At 35.2% G+C, this 24,655-nt stretch overlaps 1 protein-coding gene across 8 annotated transcripts in view; it reads right to left on the bottom strand.

Moving 5' to 3' along the window:
* VTI1A (vesicle transport through interaction with t-SNAREs 1A) overlaps positions 1 to 24,655 on the bottom strand; it is a 443,239-nt gene that overhangs the window by 344,774 nt on the left and 73,810 nt on the right. For all 8 annotated transcript variants that reach the window (XM_081268185.1, XM_081268187.1, XM_081268182.1 and 5 more), the window contains one exon: positions 21,858 to 21,942. In XM_081268185.1, the coding sequence (XP_081124311.1) occupies positions 21,858 to 21,942 (85 nt within the window). The remainder of the gene's footprint in view (positions 1 to 21,857; positions 21,943 to 24,655) is intronic.

The raw sequence follows: 24,655 nt of genomic DNA, 5'->3' as shown, positions 1-24,655 counted from the left end.
ATGTTCTTATGAAAAAAGCACGGCTTGGTGTTTGTGGAGAAGGTAGATATGGGGGCTGAAGAGCTGTGATTGGGAACACAGTGACATCGTTTCTGTTTTCCGATAGGATCGGTGTCATTTTCCTCTCAGCGATAAGACGCTTCCACTGACAGTGCCCGATTAGGGAAAATTTTATTATAAAATTCACTTTTATTGAATGAGGATAGAGTGATAAACAGTTCAGCCTCAGGGAAGGAATAGGAACAGATTTTCCCCCTTTTCAAATTCCACCTTTTCCCTCCTTCTCTCTTCCTCTCCTTTAGAAAGATGATTGTGGTTTAGTTATTATTAATGGTATAAAAGAACTCCCACAACATGTGATTGCTATGATAAAACTATTTGAATTAAGAGACACTTAGATATTGTTATAAAAGAAAATCTATTTATATCCATATATATATATATGTATTAATGCATGCACACAGAAAACGCAACCCCACATGCAGACAGACACACACAAAGTCACACACACACATTTTCTATAAAAGATAATATTGCTTTCTAAACCCTTTCATTTCTGGAAGTTATAGATAGGAAAGTATGACACTAAAAGAAAATCAAACTTAAGTAATATGGATTCAATTACCTTAAATATATTCACATTTCATATCTTCAGAAATAAGCATTTGCTAAGCAGAACTTGAAGGTAAACATAAAAAAAAAAAAAAACCCAAACCCAGAATTGTGGCCCCCTGATTTGAATGCTTCAAGGAAAAATATGAAAAAATATGGATTGTTTTAACATAATAAGGCATCACTGCTTCTGAATTTTGGTAGTTTAATAATGATACTTCAAACCTCAGTATAGTAAGTTGTGTCTGGAGATGACAATATTTAGTGGTGTTGGAAAATTCTACTACATTACAGAGAGAGTTCAATGGTAGATTTCTAAATTTTTGGAGGGTACACGTTGATGATAAAACCAACTCAGAAAAAATATTTCGCTATTGATGGAAAACCATTCTGAGGGGAAAATAAGAAAGAGGAGTCTTTAGTTTGTAAGTCTTCTATATATGTTTCTAGGGTCTCCTTAAATTCTCTCTATAAAGACTTTTTTACAGAATGGTTTTTCAAATGCTGGTTCTAAGAACATCTATCTTGGCATACAATTCATCTATATTACTTCTAATGGAATTTTTTAGATACCCATCATCAGTGAATCATGTTAAAATAACTTATTTCCATTTGAGTTGAACTTCTAAATTTAAAACAAAGTAACCAAAATTCCAAAAATCAATGCGATGAACTGATGATACTATAACTTAATGCTGATTAATTTAAGTATCGGTTATTATCCTTGCAAGCAACTGAGTATAAATGGTAATATGCTTCACTCATGAAATGATAAAGTGGAAAACAGAGGTTCACACACTGACAAAGCCACCATCAGCAAAGGTCTTTCCTCCAACCACTTCTCCCCATGGCCTTTGTTTCAGGATTTCAGCAAGATAACATTATCATACAGCAACTTCATTTTCACTATTAATTTTATAGCCTAAAAACAATTACAAAGATAAACTTCTGAAACTATAATTAGTAAACAGTGAAGAAGAAACAAAAGCTCAACAACTGAAGTATGCAGTAAATTAAACAGGGAATCCAGACTCATTATTGACTTAGAATCCTTACCTCCAAATGCTTATTAGTGAGTACGCACCAGCTGCCTGGTGGACTAGCTTAAGTATTCTTTTCATAATTATAACTCTGCTGAGTAAGATGTAATTGACTTTAAAACAACAACAATATTTTAAGAGAATTTCTTGAATGCATTAAGAATTTCAACACAAAAAGGAAAGATAAATCAAAATTCTAAAATGTCACAAAGCCACAATATATCTTCATAAAGGTGGTCTGGGAAACAACTATAATTATTGTAATGTTAAAGGTTAGTGGGAAACTTTTTGAAATAAGCACTTTTTATCTACAGAAATAGCTGCCTATTTCTTTCAATCATGTAACAAAATGTCCCTCAGGTAGCTTACATTCTTTTGGAGAAGACAGGCAAAAAAATGAGTCATGGATTATCAATGAGGGAGGGGCCTTGATAAGATGGGAAGAGAAGCCAGCTTTAGATAAGAATGGTCACCTCTGAAAGATAACATTAAGCTAGAAACCTGAACACTGAGAAGGATCTGGGCCAGTTCCTTATTCAAAACAAACAAACAAACAAAAAAATCCAAACCAACCAACCAACCAAACAAAAACACATTGTGTATGTATCCACATATCTTTTTAAAAAGATATTTTTGGAAAGTTGCATCCTTTTACTAATTAAAAAAATGATTAGAATATTAAAGATTTTCTTGCTATTTAGATAACAAGTCCAGTTATAAAATACCTCCAAGCAAAGAATCCTAGTAGAAAATCTCTCTATATTAAAGTACACCTATTACGAAGCATCTCTGTTCCTAAACTTTCCAACAACTCAGAAGGCCTTTCAAGGTCAAACACCCAATGGACCAGAGTCATTGCTGCAGTTATCCCTGTTTTGTCCATGAGAATTACAAGGGACAAACTGGATGGTACCATATCATGTGTCCTAAAAGCAGGACACAGTCACACACATGTGTGTGTCCACCCTGGCCGATCAGCACAGTGTAAAATGGAACACCTTTTCTAGTTCAGAAAACATTATTAGCCATAAAGAAATAAATAAATATACCCCGTGGAACGGGAAAAAAGAAAATATTACTGTCTACCTCTTCATAAAGTTTTGTTTTTCTCATAAGACATATCCTGAAGGCATACTCCAAATCTGGGGAGCACTTATACCTTTCTTTCCTGTCACAAGCAGCACCTAGAAAGGCTGTGTGCATCTGTGTGGACAGAATTAACTTGTACTGGAGTGAGCACCAGTCTTCTAAGAGGACTACCTGATTGGTCAGTGGAAAATGGATGAAGAGAGCAGGGAAGAATAACTGATGAAGAGATCATCCAGTGGGAAACGGGGCTGAGCAGGACTGCAACACTGGGGGTGCACATAGGGTGAGGGAAGAAGAGGAAGGCCCCTTTCTGTGGTTGCATTTGAAGTGGGAAGGAGGCCTGCAGTGAGCAAACTTCAGATGTGAAGAACAAAAGGCCAGGTTTTCCCTTACACCATCGCTCTACCTTTTTCTCAATACTGATGAGATGATGAGGTCTCAAGCTGAAGCCCTACAGAATTATATTTTGACAGTCCACATTTATTAGTCAGGTTTATCTTCCAGATATACAAGGCAAGGCATTCATTATTGTGCATAAAACAATGTTGTGAAGTAATGTTACCAATCTGTACCTGGGGAACATTTAGAAGTATTGCTCATTTATTATTCAATCAGTGTATATCTGTAAAACAAATATATATGTCCATAGAAAATCTTGAATCACTTAACAAAATAAAAAATTATGGTCAGTAATCATTAATACAGCTTAAATCAATTTACACATTTTTTTCCTATTTTTTAAAAGGAATAATTTGGAGGACGGTAGTTCCTAAGCTGATGGTGGATCTGAGGTTGCCAGTTACGGGAGCACTTAAGCGCCCATTGGCACAGCAAGATTCAAAGCCCTGGTAGGCTTCAAAGAAACACTTTTTTTTCTTCTTCTAGAACTCTTTGCTTTCTAGTAAAGCTGCAACCACAATGTTCTCTCTCTTAATGCCACCATAAAAAATCAAAACACTTTAAAACAAATTGATGTACTCTTTAATACAGTCATCACATCATCACAGGACCCTTGCACCCTGCATGGTGACAACTGTAGGGATGCATACCACACATCTCTGTCTTTGTTGCCTGCTTCAATGCTTAAAGAAAAATTGAGAGTGTGTGTGTCTCTCAATTGAGATATGGGCACCTTTGATTGACAAGACCTAATCAGCTTATCTCTACACTAATAAAGTTGGGGCCTGTGGTGCTGGTCTATGCCCAGCACCAAGTGAACTTTTACTAGCCAAAGCCTCACGGGCCAGGTCGCGGGCTTTGCTTCTCTAAACTGGTTCAGATCAATTCTTAATGGGCTATTTTCATCCTGATAAAACCTCCATAGTCTTCATTCATGATGGCCTTAGAGGCGATTTAGCTGGATGAATTGCCTAAAGTAATGGTTACACAATAAGTCTATGGTAAATATTCATGCACACTGAATCAATAAGCTATCTTTTCTAACTTCTCTGAATGAAGTAAAAAGTAACTTCTGAAATATTATTTTTCCTTTTAAGTGACTATTTATTAAAGAGGATGGCTTTTTTAAAAAAAATAAAGAATGACAGGATCTTCTCATATTAGGATAAAATAGATCCTTTTATTAATTTTTGCTGTATAATACTATCAGATTTTAACTCCAAGACTGACATAGATATATACTGTGGCTCCGCTGTCTTCACTACTCTGGCACTTACTTGTACTAGACATGCGCTGAATATACCCTGATTGACTGACTGACTGACTGATTGATGGGAATAAAGAACACAAGGCCAGGAAACACACAGGAGTGAAGTTGGCAATGAGGGTGGGGGTGTAGATAAATACATGCACATTTTCTTTTTCAACTTGATTGGAAGGAGGCCCTTTCAAACCAAGGACCATCCATCTAATTCAAGAACAATGTCTTTGTTCTTATCTGTAATTGCTATGTAAAGACTAAACTCAAGAGCTGAGATCTGAATAAAATTATTGAAGTACCAAATGCTTCTTCAACCACATGATGGAACCCTGCAATAGATGGTACCCTCCCTATGCATGTGCCAGAATGAGAGTGAAATACACAGTGGACATTTTGATCTTCCCTTTCATATGCAGTTACCTAAAGAGAGATAGACTGACTGGATAAAGCAAGCTTTATAGAAAGAACTCCAGTAGTAGAGAAAGTTTTTGAAATGATAACAATTGTCCAAGTATGAATGAGTACATATAAGTATATATACCATTTGTACCTCCCACCATATATAAATGGTCCTTAAAACTATTCAGTAAAGCTGCTTTCAAACTGCAATATACTTTATGTACTATAATCACTTGCATAAAATGAGGCTATTTTAAACACATTCCAAAATGAAGTTTTCTACAGATTATAGGAAACCTTCAGCAATATTTTTCATTCCCATTGTAGTCTTCATGCTGTAATTGCTTTGTATAAAATCCACTCCAGCCTTATCACTCAATATTATCTTTACTGCTGAACATCGGAAGATAATTTTGCAATAAAATTTAATTTACAGAGCTTATTTTCCACTAATCTCCTAGCAGAGAAAAAATGAAACATGCCAAGGTACACACTCCAAGCTATGACCCTAAACGTGTTTTTTTATCTCTGGAATAGCAAGACCCCCAAACATATCAATTTTATCATACTGAAATGCTGACATATTTTAATTGTCAAAACTTTATATCCCAGAAGAGAAAGTAAAATAGGCTATTAAGAACATGTATAAAAATAAGACTCTTCAGGTGATAAGGGTCTCTTGGGAAAAGCTTTTGTTCTGCAAGATAAGAAATTAATACAAAATATGGTTCCAGTGAAGGTATTTTATTCAAACTACTAGTATGGTCAATAATATATGAGATTTTAAAATAAAAATTTTAAACCAGTAACCATAATTAGGGACTAAACATTGAGATTCATTTTTCTGTGTAAAATGACAAAGTCAGGTTTGCCATCCCTAAGCCTCATTCAGATTTCAAACTTTAAATTTTAAATATAACCAATGTCATGCAAACTTTGGAAGAGTAAATGAATAGTAGAAGGTCTATTTCTAAAGGCATTTGTTTCTGTTGGTCATTTATGTCCTAGAAAGCATTGATCTCTTGGAAAAAGGTGGCCTTTTTTAAAGACTGAGGTCTCCATGACAATTAACTTGTATCACAAATTAAAGTAAAATTTGTGATGAAAAATGAAATAGTGTCATTTTTGCAATCGTGCAAAAATACTAAAAAGAATTCCCATGAAAACTCAAATTCTTTATTAAAATGGCTAATAATTTCATAAAAATGAACAACCATTAATGGATTGAGACATTTAATGCTTTATGCCTGGACTGAATGAGACCACTACTCTCTCAATCAGATTTAAATCACTCTGACTCTTTTTCAAAGTTACATCATAACAAGGCCAAACTGATACTGAATCATTTATGAGGTTTTTGGAGTTGAAATATCAGAGTCATATATGTGCAGAAGTATTGTTCTGACATTTGAATTTCAGCAACAGGCAATTCTGAGACATTTCAAGTTATGCAAAACTTGACATTTCCACGTTAATGTACAAAACAATGATGATGTGAAAAGCCACTTCTCTACCAATACTTTAAAACTTAAACACTTAATAAAACTTGAGAAGCACAGGCTTCTAGGATTTGGAACCACACAAGAAGTCCTCACCTAAAAAGCTTTCAATGTTCATCCATGTGAACAGTGTGTGCTACACATTCCTCTACTTGGATCTTTTTCATTTACACACAAGAAAAGCAAAACCTTATGAACCCCTTTCAGACCACAACTTTCCAATTTAACTTTCTTTTAATTTCTTATATGCAATGTAAAATTATTCCTGCCATGAGTTATTATTTAAAATTGTTTTTCGAATGTTAATTGCTACATCAAATAAAATACAATTAAGTATACTTCACATTCCTGAATAGCTTTTCAGACAGATGTACTTTTCTAAGAATCTTTACAAAAATAAATCCTTCATGAATGACTACCTTAAACAATGATTATGTCCTTAAATATCAAAATTTAAATGTTGATCCAGACATGATGTTCTCTAGCAGGAACAGGAAACACTTTTTGTTGTTGTTGTTGTTGTTAAGGCTGAAATAAGTAGGGTAATAATGAAGAACAAAATGTCTAACATTTTCAAGCTGCAAATTAACAAGCAGATATTGACTTTTCTTTGAGGTCAATAAAGCTCTTTATTGATCTAAAAAGTTAATACCAACTAAGGTCAATATAAGATCTCAGGTGTCAACAAATCTGTATTGGAACATCACTTCCTTTCACATACAAATATTGCTGAAATGGGTACAAATGTGTTTGGATAAATCAGAAAATCATCATTATGAAGACAGAACACTCCAAAGATATAGGTCAACAAGTTAAAGACAGAGTGCTTTAAAAATCTGTTGCTATAGAATTTTTGAGACATTGACCTTTAGATATAAATCCTACTATTACAATCTAGGAAGTTAAAGAGAAACAAAAATAATTGATATTGACATATGAAATCTCATGCATGCATGCATGTCTGTATAGGTGTATTTGAGAAACTATCATCTGAAATAATTTTTCTAGGATAAATTTTTGGCACTATTAAACATAAAGTTCTTTTTCTAACTGTAAAATTAAACAGTAAGATTTTAGAAAATCCAAAAGAAGAAAAATTACCTATAACCCCATTATTCTTATATAATAATTTCTATTATTATACTAGGTCTATTACGCTTTTCTAGATTTAAAAAAGGAAAAACATTAACTGTCATTCTTCTGTTAAGTAAATTATTCTGTTTCTTTCTGCACACCTTGAACATGGGGATGAACCACATGAATGTTGGGACTTGTGTCCCTATATACATCCAATACTTCCTGGAGTCATGAAATTGAGGAATTTATTAGCCTGTTCCTTCCAACAGCCAAATAAAAGTTCATATTGTTTTTTTTTTTTAAATTAATGGAAGAACATAGGAAAATAGAGGGAGGCCAGAAGGAAAAGGAAGAAAAGAAGCAAATAAATCTAGAACATCTTCTAGTACTACACTTCTGGCAAGATGCTTTCACATAGACATAGATCCTATTAGTTACTGAAAAGGACAAGTTATCTACAGGGGTAGTAAAAAGTTAAAAAGCAGAGGCCAGGTCTGCAACAAACAGTATAATGGTATGTGCACTCAAAATATGAAGAAGGCTGTGACTGCAATGTATTTTTTTTTCCTCTTCCTCCCTCCCTCCCTTCCTTCCTTTGGTGCTAGGGATTGACCCAGAGCCTCATACTTGCTAGACAAGTGTTCTCTCAGCTACATCACTAGCCCCTGTAAATGTATTTTTTTTTAAATCAACTTTTCATTTTAGAACAATTTGGGATTTATAGAAAAATTATTCTCATAGTACAGGGGGTTACCATTTACTCAACACCCAGTTACCCTTTTTATTAACATCTTAAATTATCATGGTACATTTGCCACAATTAATGAGCCAATATTAATACATTATTAACTAAAATCAATATCTTCCTCATATTTCCTTAGTTGTTGTCCTAATGTCCTTTTTCTGTTTCAGGATCCCATTCTCGATAACACATTCTATTTAGTCACCATGTCTCCTTAAGTTCCTGTTGGTTGTGATAGATTGCAATGTACTTTCAGCACATGCTTTAGAAATGGCATGTATAAATTTGTGAAGGTCTAAAGATTGTCAACACTTAGACAAACACATGCAGAAGAATTATCTTTTGTTACAGATCTAAGAAATATAAATAAATATGAGAAGGGAATAAAGATAAATGCCTGGTAGAAAAGAAAGCAAATAATATTAGACTTCTTACTGTGTCTATTAATAGAACATAGACACCAGAGAAATAAAGTCTCATTTGTCACAAATTATGGAAAATTACAACCTTGCCCTGCCACCCATCTATTTCTTCCTATTATATTTAATAATATAGGTGAGGTTTAAACTGATTGCTTATGAGGCAATGAAGTGAGCAAGAAATAAACAGCTTAGGAGGATCAACTCCTCACCTGTATGTGTTCTTCCTCTTATTTAGTACAATACTGAGATTAGAAAGTGGTTGCCCAGTTGACACTATATATTCTCACCCCCTTGCATCCAGAGGGCACCATTAGACTACATAGCCATTACCAGTGGACTGTAGGCAGAATCAAGTCAACCTTTAAAAGTGGGTGTGTCTTCATTCTCTCTTTGCCTGCCTGCTGACCAATGTAGAGACTGCAAAGCCAGTGGAGAGCAGAGCCACAAAGGTGGGAGAAACCTGGGTTTCTGAGTCACTACATGGAAGGCTGGCTGCTTACTTGGAATCCTTGCATAGACTGCTCCCAGACTGATAAGTAAATATCACTATGTCAAGCCCCTGGAATAACTGGAGTGTGTTATAGCAGCTAGTACTACTATGCAAACTAGTACAAGTGGAAACTCATGTTTCCTGAGCGCTGATGATAGACTTAACACTGTGTGGGAGATTTATATATTCACCTCATCTATCTCTCATCATAACTTCCACACAAGAGACCTGTGAGGCTTTTATATATTAGGAAGGTATGAATCAGAAAGGTTATTGATCTTGTCAGAAGTCTCACAGTTATTAAATGGCAAGAGTAAAACCTGGACCTGTTTAAATGCAAAGTTCCAGGCACATTCCATTTTGCTTGACTGCAGGTAAAAAAAAAAAAAAAAAAAAAAAAAAAAAACAGGTGATCTGACTTGACTCATGGATTAAAAAATAATTCCTATGTATTAAAAAATAATTCCTATGTATATGTATAATTTCTTTTTATACTCAAAGGACTGCACAAATTGTACACGTGTTCTTCCAATTTTTTTAATGTGAAAGACATGAACTCCCAACTTACCAGGAGTGGGTGTGAGACAATTAATTTGTTTGAATTTGTTAGCATTTTTTTTTCAGATTGAGTCAATGCTATTCAAAAATGAGGAAGAGAAAGATACACTCCACCTTTGTAACCTGCTGATAATCTTACAGTGTTTAATTTGAGCACAGTCCAGCAACTTACCGAGGGCACGAAAGAACTGTTGCTCCACAAGGTTTACAGTTAACAAAGGAGAGAACAGAAAGACTTACTTGTTCTCACAACAGTATGAATTTAAAGAACTATATGGGGTGTGCATTCTACAGGAAGCCCAAGTAGGAAGAAAAATGAAACACTGTACCTTGCACACAGCAATAAAAATGAGGGGATTCATTGTAGTCAGAAAATTCACAGCTGGCAGGCAATATCAGCAAGGCAGTAAGATATCTGGCCCATCTTCAAGCTTACCTTTTGGAGTCATAGTGTTAAAAAAAAATAAAAGGTCTTCTTTTCATATTAACAAAGTCACTCCAGTCAATCTCTTTAACTTACGTACATGAAAAATTTGGATGACTTTGTAAAAGTCTGCACCAGCCAGAAAAATTGGTGCATCCTTTAAATTTGTGCAGCCTTCTTATGACAGAATTTATTTTTTGCTTGTTTGTTTTAATAACAGGTCCCTATCATTAGCAGATCTGCATAGAGCTCTGAACATTATAGATCATTCAAAGATATGTTAATAAGGAAAGAGAAACAAAAAAAATCCTGATTCCTTTATAAAACCAAATTAAAACTTAACATCCTTTCTGATTTGTGAAAATAGTTAGCATTTGGGGAAATATCAGGGGATCAGTTTACTCAACCTGATCAAATAATTTCCATTTCAGATACATTATTAGGATATAGTAACAGATATAAAGACAGTTGGAAAGGGGATCAATAGCTACTTATGCCCCCCATAGGTATTTTGCCAAGATATTCCAACTTTTTAAAGGAACCTTATATTCTAATTGCCTAGGACAATGACAGGATTTGTTCCTTCCTTAATGACGCAAAATCTACTTTCCCTAACAGGTGGGTTGATTTCTCCTCCATCTTACTTCTTCATGCAAATTTTGCTAATAATAATAAGGCAGCATTTTTTGTACTATATCAAAGATGAACCACTGCCCAGTCCAAGTCTAATGAATGCAATTTGAATTTCTTAGGGCTTAAAAGTTATTTGTTGAATAAATGTTAAGGTTCCACTGTGCTCTATTTAAGTGCCATGTATTGAAAATGGAAATAAAGAAAATTAGCTCCACTGTAAAGGTGTCTTGTGTGAACAAATATCGACCTTTCAACACAGCCCAGTATCTTAGGCAGTGAAAGCGGCATGGAGAGCCATGGCAGGACTACCCAACAACATGCTTTCTTTTTCCTCCAAAGGGGACAGTTTTAAAAAGCTTTTTTCCTTGTCTGGCTTTAGGGTAGTTTCTTCCTCTCTTTAAATAAATAGATATTTATTTAACTATGACTTAGAGTTTATATCTTAAGATGCAAAAGGGCAACACAGTGCCGTACATGAATGATGGCCCACCACGACAGCCTCTTTGATAATGACTTTACTTGGAAAGACGTCTTCTTCAATAAAAAATTATTTTTTAATGTTAACTTTGTTCTCTTGTGGCAACGTTGGAAAACACTGTAGCCCAACAGGAAATACAGACGAAAGCTTCAAATGTAGAGCACACAAAAAAAAGCCATTTTTAAAGCTCATGCCCATCAAGTTTCCCACTTGATATAAGTCGTACACAAAGTCTTAGTCCAATGCGAACCCATGCTGTGAAAATTCTGAAGCACCCACCTCAGAAAATTCTGTTAAATACATAAACACTGCTGAAAAGAAAACTTCTGGGCACTAGAAGTCAGACTCAAAGGGAAAATAAACCTGATTAAAAAAAATCCCAAAGAAAGTTATATAAGTACAGTGCAACAAGGTCATAAGCTTAACTGTCCTTCACTGCAATATTTGAAAGTAAATTGGCATTTTAGCCAACTGCTTTGGTCGTCCCTCTTTTTCTCAGCTCACAGAGAGGCAATGGAATAAGGATGGCTTCATGTGTACCTTACAAACCAACTGGAAAAGTGACAGGCATTATGGGGTAAGACACCTTTAAAAATGAGTATAATACTTTTAATGGATTAAAAATGAACCCCATGAATTCCCTTGGACCACCTAAGGAGAGGTTTTCCAAATAAAGTTTAAATGACATCCTTTTCTTACCATTATGGAGCTCACCAATATCTCAGAGAACCTCACAAAGTAAATTTAAGTACAGATTAAATATATTCTTTAAGAGCACCCCAAATGACTACCTCCTCTTTTCTTTCCAGAACAGAATCAGAGCTTTTAGAGGTAAGACTTTAATAGCTTGTAATTATAAAATAAGTGACAACTATACATTAAAAATGACTTTTTTTTCACACAACTGGGCAGACTTAAAAATTCACAGGACATGGTCAAATAATAATTCTCAACATTTAAAAAATACTATTCAAGCAGAGACATCCTTAAAATTCTGAAAACATCCTACTACCCAAAATAATGAACAGAGAAACTTTTGTAGAGGTAATTTTCTGTGTCAAAAATTTTAGTATTTCTATAGGAAATTTCTCCAAAATATCTATGGTTAGATCAAATAGATGGTTAATAGTGACTCAATCATATAAATCCTATTTTCTCCTCCTACATTGAAGAATAACAAAGTGTTGTTATTATTTCTGCAATAATGTGAACGTGGCAGATGGCAGTGCCTTTCTGAATTAGGTAAACAAAATTACCTATGCTAATAATCGATCAGTGTTGATGGCCATAACATTCCCTACTTGGATAACCCAGGATTGTGATACTGGACTTGTCTTGCCAAATCTGCACCCTGCATTGCTCAACAGAAGTTTGTTAAATGAGTGAAATGTAATATTTACCTTCTTTCATATCATATTAAACTTCTCTCACCAATATTAGAGAATGGGAAGTTTATTCTTTACCAACTTACAACAACTCTAAGGGCAAGAAAAACACAATGAATACTTTCTTGAATATATTCTCAAGAGTCTTAAAAATGACTTATTAGTGCATAAAAGGAGGGAAATTCAAACTCTGGTATTTCCTGCAGCAGATGCTGGTTCAGTTTCAAGCTAGCTTACAACTACTAAAATAGTTTTATGCATAAATTTCTATTGTTGTGCACTGTTTTACCCATTAATCCTTTCTGTTGATTCTAGATTTGTATTTTGAATGATTTGTTTTTAATTAAGCTATTACATTGTACCTAACATAGGAAACATTCAAAATGTTTCTTAAAGAGGAAAATTAGAGGGGAAAAGAGGAAAAAGAAGAGAAGAAAAAGGCTATAATGAGGAGGAGGCGGGAGAAGACAATATCAGCATATATGGAGGGAACTCCTGAATGGTAAAGAAAATGACTGACTTTAAGTGTGGTAAATATTTTGTCTTAATAAATATTTCCTTTCTATAGTGAATTGACTAAAGAAATAATAATTAAGTGAGTTGAAAGAAAGTATTGAGAAGCAAAAGATAAGACAGTGACAAAGTTGCAGTATTGTGCTCTTATATCCATCATCTCTGCATAGTCTTATGAATGGCTCAGGAAAACTCCATCAGCCAAGACTTTGACACAAAAATAAAGGAAGTTATTTTAGTCAGCTTTCTGTCATTTGGACAAAATACCTGAGATCAACAACTTATAAGGAAGAAAGGGGGTTTTGTCATGGTCTCAGTGGTGTTCAGTCCGTGGTTGCTTGGCCCTGTTGCTGTTGGGCCTGTGGCCTGTTAGAACATCAAGGTGGGATTGCATGGAAAAGAGAGCCGCCCACCTCACAGCAGTCAGGAAGTGGAGAGAGAGATTGGACATGGTAGGGTCCCCAAATCCCCTTCAAGGGTTTGCCTTCAGGGACCTGACTTCTCTTACTAGGCCCTGTGTCCTGAAGGTTCTACCACCTCTCAATAGTGCCATAGGCTGGAGATTAGGCCTTTAACACAGGAGCCTATGGGGGATGTTCAAGATCAAATTATAGCAGAAGTCACCCCAAATTTTAAAAGTATTTACACAGATTCTTTAAAAACTTCTGAACATGAAGCACAGTTTAAGTTTAAAAAAAAAAAAAGATAAGTGGATACCACTATTGATTGCTTTTCCTGTGAAAACTCTTAAAAAAAATAGGTACAAAAAAAGTGATGTAAATGAATTACCCAATTCTCACCAAAATGCTATGATTTAAGAATTATTTGTTTTCCAGAAAATACTCCATGTTTCTCTGGCTAACATTATTAGGTAAAATTAATTCAAATTTTGATAAGGCAACCATAAGAACAAAAATAATCTGAACATATCATGTAAAACAGGCAAGCAGAAGTATATTCCTAAAATGGAAAAATGTCTAATGCTTAACATTAGATAACTATAACAAAGCACTGAAGTCTTAAAATTAAAGTGAAATCTCTACTTTTACTTTTCAAAAAGAGATAATCTTCACAGAAAAGAAACAGGACACCCAAGGGAACCCTGAGTCAGAGATGTAAAGAATCTCCTCTTATCAATTCTATAACAAAGTTCACGTAGAAAATGTTTTCCTTTATGCAAGGAACTTATAAAATATACAACATTGGTAATATTCTAATTGAGAAAGTTTATCTTTCCATTTCCCTAATAAAAACAAGTTATTTAGGAAATTGTAATTAATGTGGCCTTAAAAAAAGTAAATAGTGTTAAACATAGGCATAAAATTTATTTTGACAAAAATAAAGTGGAAAAATGAGTACCATTACTAGGTAGATTACTAACAATTCTAGGTATCACGTCATGACTATTCATATTTTTCTAATTAAGTAATAAAGCAATTAATACAGTTCCTAAATAAGACCATCATCATATCCAATGTCACAAATATTTAGATTAACAGATACAATATTACATAAATACATATTTATTATTCCATAGGGAGTATAGGTATTAACTGAACCTAGCTAGCTGAATTATTTATTTGTTTGTTTGTTTGTTTATTTACTTATGATGGGGATTGAACTCAGAGGTGCTTTCCCACTGAGCTACCTCCCCAGATCTTTTTATTTTGAGACAGGGTCTCACTAAGTCAAATTGCAGGGCTTTGCTTGGAACTTGGGATCCTCCTGCCTCAGCCTCCCAAATTGCCAGGATTACAGGTGTGTACCATGGTGCCTGTCCAACCTGCCTAAATTTTTGTGCATATACTTAAATAAATATATTCACATGTATACGCAACTTGATGAAATGATGTCTGTCCAGTTCACGTAAACATAGACTAAGTGCTAAGACTGCAAAGTAAGCATCTCATTCATTTCAATGTGCACATGAATCACACCTGATCCTGTTAAAATGAAGACCTGATTCAGTAGACCTAAAGGGGGACCCATATTGTCCACTTCTAACAAATTCCCAGGGGACACCACTGTTGCTGGTCTTGAACCCCACTCTGAGAAGCAAGAAGCTAACCTGTTTCTTTAGATGGATATAAAGTTAACCAAAATGACAATGTATGTTTATATTCAGAAGCTTCCTGCAGTTAAGATGGTTAGACAAAAACAAAACATTTTTGTGAGGCAATTTGCAAAACCCACATATATAAATAAAATATTATATATATATATATATATATATAATTTTAGTATGCTTTTCAGAAATTCTAAGAAAAAAGATATCATTATCAATAATGTATTATCATAAACTTGGTTTCCAACCCATATTTATAATCATGAATGTTCATTACTGCCAGCCTGATGGTTTGGCCACAGTCTATGTGTAAATCCTTCCAAGTACAAAGACTAAAAAGTTTCCATTTGTTTGGGGATATCCTTGAGGAAGACTTTTTTTTGGCAACTTTTGCCAATTGTTAAAAGAATCAATAATAAATTTAATACTTATAATCTCTCTTGCATCTTCCCCACCAAATACCTGCATCAGGAATTTCAATTGGCAAAAGGACTCAATCTTGGATTATTATAATAAACCTCCTAACCTGACTTTTTGTTTCCACTTCTCTATCCCTCAACCCGTACAATCCTTTTTCTCCATCATTCAGAAGAGGCCACCTGCCTGCCAAGAGTCCTTCAATGACATCACACTCTTAATAAAATCCAGACTCCCTCCCATGCTTCATGGCTCCACAAACGTGCACACTGATTCTACCCTAACCATGTGTCTCACCTCCTCTCTCCTAACACTCCTGACATTCTGCTCATCTTTTTGTTGCCTGGAACATCCCAAGAACCTTCTCATTTCAGAGTCCATGTACTTGCTCTGCCTTCACCCTGGAATCATCTGCCCCAGATTTTCTTCCTGATGGCCTCTTTACATTACTCACCACTCAGTTTATACATAGGGCTCTTTTATGGGGAGGGGGGGGTCCTTCCTGAATAGCTGACCTAAGGAAGCTATACCATCAGTACCCTTTAAGACTCTGCTTTACTTAACCACTACATATAATGGTCTATATTAATTTTTAAAATGTCTACCTCATCTTGCCCATCCTTTTCCTGCAATATGTAAATTGCCTGAGAATAAAAACCTTACAGTTCTTGTTTACTAGTGTATCCTTAACACATAGCACATGGTTTTTTTAATAGTTTAACTAAATTATGGAAAAAGAAAATTAATAGATATAAGGACATGATATATTTTGACTATAAGAGATCACTTCAGAACTCTAGATAGTGGAATCCATTCATAGTTTAGTATGGTCTACTGGATAAGAATTAGATGGCCTTATTCCATAGCAGCTGGGGATGGGAGCAGCAGCCTTGTAATCACCAGAGGGAGGGAGGAGGAGATAGTGCTCAGAAACTTCCAAGGCTAAAACACAACTTCATGCTAAGCATCAGGCACCACTGTTCCTAGAACATCCAGGGCCAGCACCTCAGGATGTCAGGATGTCCCATACCCACATCAATTCCGCCTTAATGCCCCCTTGTACTCCAAGTTTTCTAAGTGTGGTAAATAGCTTGACCTTTCTGTACTCTGCCTTTCCATCTGTAAAAGGGATGTGCGGAGTATTAAACAGACAATGGGTATGGAGTACTGAGAACAGTGTGGCCCATATTAAGTGTTAAATTATCACTGTATTATTTCTCATATAGCCAGTTGTCATCTCACACAGGGCCCTAGGTGAAGGATGGAACACCTCCTCTTCACAACTAAAAGGCGGGCAGAAGTTTAGCAAATGGCCAAATGGGAAGCTAAGGCTAGATGGCTTGCAATAACTCCCAAGAAAAAGATGCCAACATATGAGGCATGGGTGCTCAGAGATGGCAAGAGCAAGGTCTGTAAATGGTACAGATCACAACTCAGGGATCTGAGACTACTAAAATGTAAATAGACTCTCTCAGAGCCCAGAGATGTACTGCCAGGTGAACCAGGACCCACTAGAGTACAGGACAGGATAGTCATGGGGCACTTCAACTCTCTGTTTACATATTGAAAGGAGACAGAACTGCACTTTTGCCCTCACATAATTTCTCTTTCAGCCTATTCTTTTATGAATCATATGATTAGTTTTGTGCCTATTATAATTATGCAGTATTTACTTCACAGGAGAAAAAGAATTGTAAAACAAAGGGCATATGACCCACAGTTTTAAGTACTAACTCCCTATCTCAAATAAAATGGATATCTCAAGACCTGAAAGTCAGACCTGACTACCACTAACTGAAAAAAGAGCCAGTTTTGTATTGAAAGATTATAGGACAAGAACTTACAAGAAATGGCACACTGGATCAAGCCAATGGCTCACATAATCAGCAGAGTATTTGGTCTATGATGGTGGCTCCCAAGGCAGCTTTGTTAATGAGCATGATAGGTCTTCATAATGCCAATTTTATGTTGGAATGTCCTTAGCATTAGATCTTTCATATCATGTACTCTTCTAACTGTCCCTCCTTTATTAAATAAAACTGTTCAATTAACTTGTAATGCCATCAATTTTCTGAAATAGAAAGGGATTTATGAAGGAAATTTGATTGATATTAAACTCGATGCATAACTGGGTATAAACTGCACTTAAGAATAATCATCATTCTGAATGTGTGTTCCACTGCTCAATACCTGTTCTTGAAGAGACAATAACTATTTGTCAAACTCTTAATAAATGTCAACAATGAGCTGGGCATGGTGGCACATGCCCATAATCTCAGGAGGCTAAGGTAGGAAGATGGCAAGTTCAAAGCCAGCCTCAGCAACTTATCAAGGCCATATCTCAAAATAAAAAATAAAAAGGGCTGGAGATGTGGTTCAGTGGTTAAGTGCCACTGGGTTCAATCCCCAGTACAAAAAACAAACAAAAAGACTCAAGAATTTTAGAAGATGAATTTTATCATTTGATAGGAAGATATCAGTGATCAAAATAACATTCTGTTCTCTTCTAGCCTATCCTATTTTCTGTATTACTTCTTTATTTTATTTATTTATATGCAGTGCTGAGAATCAAACCCAGTGCCTCACACATGCTAGGCAAGCACTCTACCACTAAACCACAACCCCAGCTGTATATTACTTTTTTAAAATAAAATTTGTCATGGTTATCAAGTTTTTTAAATTGATTTTTTAAAAAAATAAATGACAGCGGAATGCATTACAATTCTTATTACACATATACAGTACAATTTTTCATATTTCTGGTTGTATATAAAGTATGTTGACACCAATTTGTGTCTTCATACATGTACTTTGGATAATGATGTCCATCACATTCCACCATCCTTGCTAACTCCTTGCCCCCTCCGTTTCCTTCCCACCATGGTTATCAAGTTAATAAATAGAAAAGCTTATAGATATTTTTTTGTTAAAATCTCTGCCAATTATTTTGAAAAAGTTAATCACTTTGGCTGATAATTTTAAAATGATCAAATTTTTCAGAGCCCTCTGTACTTTTTAAGAGCAATGCATGCACAAATACATGAACACACACACATATGACCTTATTTTACTTTATAACTACCTTATGTGGTACACAGAATCTAGTGTCAAGTTTTCATTTTGCAAATATAAGAACATATGCACAGAGGTTAAGTGATTTCTCAAAGTCAAGCAGCTGAGGAATGATAGGGTCAGATGATAGGGATTTTCTCTCTCTAATCAGTACAATAATTCTTAGATTTTGTGGTCAAGTAGAATTTCAAAAAGTATCTGAAGAACCCAAAATAGGGTTGCAAACTTAGTTATTTTTCAGGTAAAGATTGTGTGTGTGTGTGTGTGTGTGTGTGTGTATGTAAAAAACTTCTACCTACTATTGCCATCATGTCATAAAACAGTCATTTTTTTTATTATCTACAATAGGAAAAACATAATTCTAGGAAAAAAAGTGTTATTTTTAAACTAATAAAATATGCTGTATGGGGAAGTCACTACATTCTAGTTCTTTTCTCATTTGCTGTGGATTAGTGAAGATCCACAGTCTAGAACTAGTTCTCAGACAGCTTACAATACCTATAAACTATTTGCCTTTTGTGCTCTTGCATGTCTTTTTCTTCTTGTATTTCATTGTCTTTAAGAAAGGTATCAATAAGTGTTAAAAGTTTTCCTTTTGAGGGTTGGGGGTGTTGCTCAGTGGTAGAGTGCTTATTTAACATGAATGATGCCCTGGGTTTGATCCCCAGCCCAAAACATTAAAAAAAAAAAAAAAAAGAAAATAAATTTAAAAAGAAGGAAAAACTTTTTCTTTTGATGAGATTGGGTGTGTACGGCCACAGACAGCTTTTCCTTTTGAAAGATGCTGCTCTGTACTCTTACTGTAAGAAAGTGATGAGTATCATAAATTTACATATAATCAAAACAGAGCTGTAGCTTGACTAAGCGTGAAGGAGAGGGCTGGCAGCAGGTAGTGTGGATGCTACCTGGTACTCCACACAATGCATGGCTTCCACGTTATTTTAATTAAAAAAAAATAGGGAAAGTACTTTATCCAAGTCTTCTCACTTCTCACTCCACTTTCAAATCTATCCAAGGAAATGAATTAACACAGTGACTCCTATCCAGGCAGAGGCTGTGCCGCATCTGTCCTTACCTCCCAAAGGTCTGCTGCTTACTTCATTCCCAGATTTGGTTTATATTCTACCCCAAATTCCCAAGCCCTATAACAAATAAACTTCTAACCTTATAAAACCTTAAAGTTAATCTACCATTGTATTCTACACACCATTGTATTCATACTCTACAAGGAATAAGTATCAAATCCCATCCAATCTTACATCTGTGATAAATGTGTGGTCTTTTGGTATTTGTGATCTATGATGACTTCCTTCAGCTTTGGGAAGGAACTGCATGAATAGTATAGTGAAAGAGAAAAAGGATACTCAACTATGTATCCAACCAACCAAATCATGCCCTGTGATCTGTGTCACAACAAGACTACTTCCAGTCCCAAACCCAAACCAGTTCCATGGGGAAAGCAGCTCATCAATGTATGTTTTTGTCAAGGAAGATCCCCTTACTGATTATAATGTTCAACAGAGGATAGTCAAAAAAGTAGACTTCCCCCAAATACATTAATATATATATAATTTACTCATAACACGAAATTTATTTACATGGGATAATAACTGTATATCACCAAAAGATGGCACAGTAATAATAACATATTTATATATGCATTTTATGACATATAAAACATTTTATGACATATAAAACACTTTATCAAATACCATTATTTCTTAGGAATATTATGAGATGAGTGAGCTGGGGTTGTGGCTCAGTGGCAGAACACTTGCCTAGCATGTGTGAGGCACTGGGTTCGAGTCTGAGCACCACATATAAATAAACAAATAAATAAAGGTCCATCAATTAATAAAAATATTTAAAAAAGAGAATATTATGAGATGAGCAATGATATTTACATTTCATTGAGAAACTGAGGCTCAGAAAGGTTATGTGATTTGCTCAGGGTCACACAAGCAAGAGAGCTAGAACCTAAGCCTTATCCTTTGACCTCATGTGCAGGCTCTTTCCATTATTTACATCCTTCCCAAGAAGAGTCATCACTAAATGTGAGCCCCCAAACCAAAAGGACACACAAAGACTGGCTTTTATTCCAGAGCTATCAATAAGGACTGTAAGGACAGCCCCTAGTATTAAGCATCTGGGGGAAGTGTGGGTTTCTTCAGTTTTCTCACCATTAATACGATGCCAGTGCTATTTGTGTACTTCCTGTTCAGTGCCCTAGGATTCATCACATAAACCAACCAATCTGGCTAAGAGAGCCATGAACCCAGGGCAAGAAAAACAATAGTCATTCATAAAAGAAATTATTTGAAATCACTTTCATCATACATGTTCTTCCAACATAAACATTTTGGCAACACCAAATTTTTAAATAATTTACAGAAATATTTACGATCACATATTTTTGTGATTTATATGCTGGCAAGTGCTATTGAAAATATACAAAATAGCTTATTATACAGTCTATCGTTCACAAAACAAAATTAAAAAGGGTAGCCAAATAATAAGAAACCCATAATCACTAAGGTGTTCATGGATATTTATTTACCATGTAAAAATACTCATTGCATGAAACATGCATAATTTAAAAACTTGTCTATTTTAAATAAACTAGTCTTAGAAATCAAATTAGGACTATGATTTCTGAAATTAATAATTACTGTTGATTGAAACCAAAAGTTTAAACAGTATTAACTAATTCTAATAAGATTATCATGAACATTAGCCTTGCTGCTTACTATAAATGTTTTCTTTCATATCTGATTATAGGCTCTGTTTGTGATTAAAAAAAAAATACAGGATCATTAGGAAGCATTTCCATTACCAGGAAAAATAAGCAAAGTAAACTAGGTATCATTATTTCTTTGTCCCCAGTTCACACCATTTAGTTTGATTAAAATGTTAATTTTTACATATGTGAATAAAACGTAAAGGAGCAGACAACTGGAGATTGCACGGTGTGCTAGCAATCATTGCGGGTGGGTAAACTGACAACATGTAACTGCATATTAAGACAAATGTAGAATTTAGACAAAGTATTCCATCTCTTTTCAGATGTATACTTTTAAACCTCAGGAACTGTTTTCAGTAGATGTCATGCCTTTTAACTTGAAAAAAGATAAGCGCAAATAAGCTCCCAATTGTCTCCCCAATATGTAAACCACATCTCGGGCTGCTGTCTCTGCTTCTCCTTTGAAGTTTCCCTGAAATGTCATGTGTTGTGAAGACTGCTGTGCATAAGCAAGACAATTTGCTCACTCTCAGAATTCTTACCGGTTTCCACTGCTATTTGGTACCCAGCCTCTAGTCTCCGCGATGACCTTTCCAGCCTCTCTGTGTTATCGAGCAGATGTGCCCTCTGAAAAAGAAAAAGGGGGAAAAATCAGACGGCCGTCTACAATGTTCTTTTTTTGCCTTTTAAAAAAATAATGCTTTTGTATGCCCTAACATTTGCGGGGGGGGGGGGGCAGTGTGGGAATTGTCACAATCTATTATAGTTAATTTTTGGTAAGTCTTTCATTATAGGAACCACGACAATGGACAAATTTCCAATCAGTCATATATGGACCATCCACTTATTTTGTTTAAAAAGGAGACTCATGTTGAAAGTGGCCACAATGAATCTCATTCCAAAACACTGAGGAATGTTATGAAGACTAGAGCCAACAGGATCTTTTCTGTTTCATCAGAGATGAGACACTTGCACAGATCTATGATCCCAATTTGTTTATTTTTTAATAAAATGCGTCATTTCAAAAACCCATTTATTCCTTTGATTCCTGCAGACAGTAATTTTTAAGCAAGAACTTTATTTTTAAGGGACTGCTCCTCAATTTTGGATGTGTAGCAAGATGCCATATAGAACAACATATGCTACTAAAACAGAATACTAAACAGCACTTCTAGTTTGAAGACAACTTGGGACACCCACCAAGAAACAAGAGACACATGTTTCTCCATTGCACACGTGTATAAAACTGTGGGTTTATTCCCAAATATATGGCACTAGATTGAAGGTGAACTTTTCATATAGAGTGCTTTAGACTCTGAACTAAAATGACAATAATTACATGCACCTCTTTTATTTAGGGAAACCAGGAAATTTCTCCCAAATTCTCAGCTTCTAAACTTTCTTTCTATGTTGAAACTGTTATTTTCTTTTTAATTTTTTTTTAACCATACACTAGATCTATTCAGGTTGCCAAAACAGATTTATAAGCTAATGATGGCTGTGAATGAATGAGAATATATACAAGGGACATCAACATATATATGTCTAGACACTTAAGAAATATATGAATATGTACCTGTGTATTTGTGTGTGTGTGTTCATTTATACATGTATTTGTATAAATTAGTACTTTCCCCCTCAAATCAGTTTTAGTGTCTGGTCAAAAAGAAAGCAAAAAAATGCAATCACAACTACAACTTTGTGTTGACAGATGTCACTTAAAATCGAAGAAATGCTTTCTAATAATAATAAAAAAGGAGGTGCCACACACATTATCTGAGTGGCTGTCGAGCGAAATGATCTACCTTGCTCTAATGAGCCCCCATGGATCTTGGAGATGCAAGCTGTATTGACATGCACACTTAAGCTAATACACCTAGACCAGTGCCTCCAAGCTCTAGCAGCCAGGGATGCTGACAGAATATCTCGCTTCCATCTTCAAAGAAAGGAAGTGATTAGTATGTTATCATTACCATTCAAAACGTGATTTCCTTATTCCCTCCCGGCATAGGTGACACATCTGAGATGCGGCCAGACATTAGAGGCAGCTAAAGCCACATCAAAGCTTTCCTTGAAATTTTTTTTTGGGGAAGGGGGGTGGAGAGAATCATTAAAACAATGCATTTAGAACAGACAGATAGGACCTGATGTGAAGGTCAGGAAGCTGCAATAGCAGTCTATAATAATTAATAGAGTCATCTAATATACAGTGGAGAAATTAAGAGAAATATTGCCCCCTCCCTCTGCCAAAAAAAAAAAGCTAAACTAAATAAATAAAATGGAGGATAGAAGGAAAGCTTCTTACATCATGAAATAACAAGTCACCGAAGGCTGTAATTGAGAAAAAGAAGAGCAAGGGAGCTCTATGTGTTTGGCAGTGACGACTATTTTTAAACAAAATTAAACACTTCCAAAGCTTGTCAAAAATAGCTTTATAACTCCTAATTCTCCCTACATGCAGGTTCTGGGAGTGAGGATTGCTCTTCTCTCCTCTGAATATTGTTTTCTACCTTAACAAAGGATTTAACTTCAAACTGGTGATTCTCTAAAAAAGGTATTAATCAGATTTGTGAAAGCAGATATAAGGTTGAATTTTAATCCAGACTAAGAAAAGAGGAACCTTTTTTGTTCATTTTCAAATTAGATGAAATCCTAAATTAAGAGAAAACACACAGCTACTATAGATTAAAAAACTATAGGTTAATACTGGAAATAGACATTCTTACTTATACGCTAATATATAATGTAGGAAATAAAGCATTTAAATGTAGAATGTGTTTAGGATTCTATATCCATCCTGGGAGCAGAATTTCTCAAAGAACTTTAAGAAATGTATATTTCCAAATAATGGGAGTAACTCTTCTTGGGGAGGGTTCGATTTTATCAGAGTAAATCTGTACTCAGAGGACTATCAGTTTACCAGCTGCTTTCCTGCAGGATCTCACTTGGAGTTTTGGAATCTCTTCACTTAAGTCAAACTAAAACCAAGTTCTTATAACAGCTGTGCTATTTACATTGTTCCCTTAGTTGTACATTGCCCTGGTCGCTGTAAATGAAAAGAAATACACTACAGTGGCAGCTGATGCTTTCAACTTGCCCCCACACTCCATCCCAAACTCATTCTCTCACCCACTTCTTAGCCCTTTTCAAAGCAGGTAAGTGAAGCTGTGCAGGAGCTTCAGACAGAGCTCAACTTGTGTGAGGAGCTGCGCAAAGTGGAGAGCTGGAGAATGCAGGATTCAAATAGCTCGGCACAGCCAACGCCAGATCAGCTCCCTCTATGCTACAGCCCTGCCTCCAAGCATGCCCCGTTCCCAGAAAGAAGCCCAAAAAGAGCATC

The sequence above is a fragment of the Spermophilus citellus genome (genome assembly GCF_964194105.1).
Source record: "Spermophilus citellus genome assembly, chromosome: 15".
NCBI lineage: Eukaryota > Metazoa > Chordata > Mammalia > Rodentia > Sciuridae > Spermophilus > Spermophilus citellus.
The sequence above is the reverse complement of the archived record's forward strand: the minus strand, read 5'-3'. Positions and strand labels throughout refer to the sequence as shown.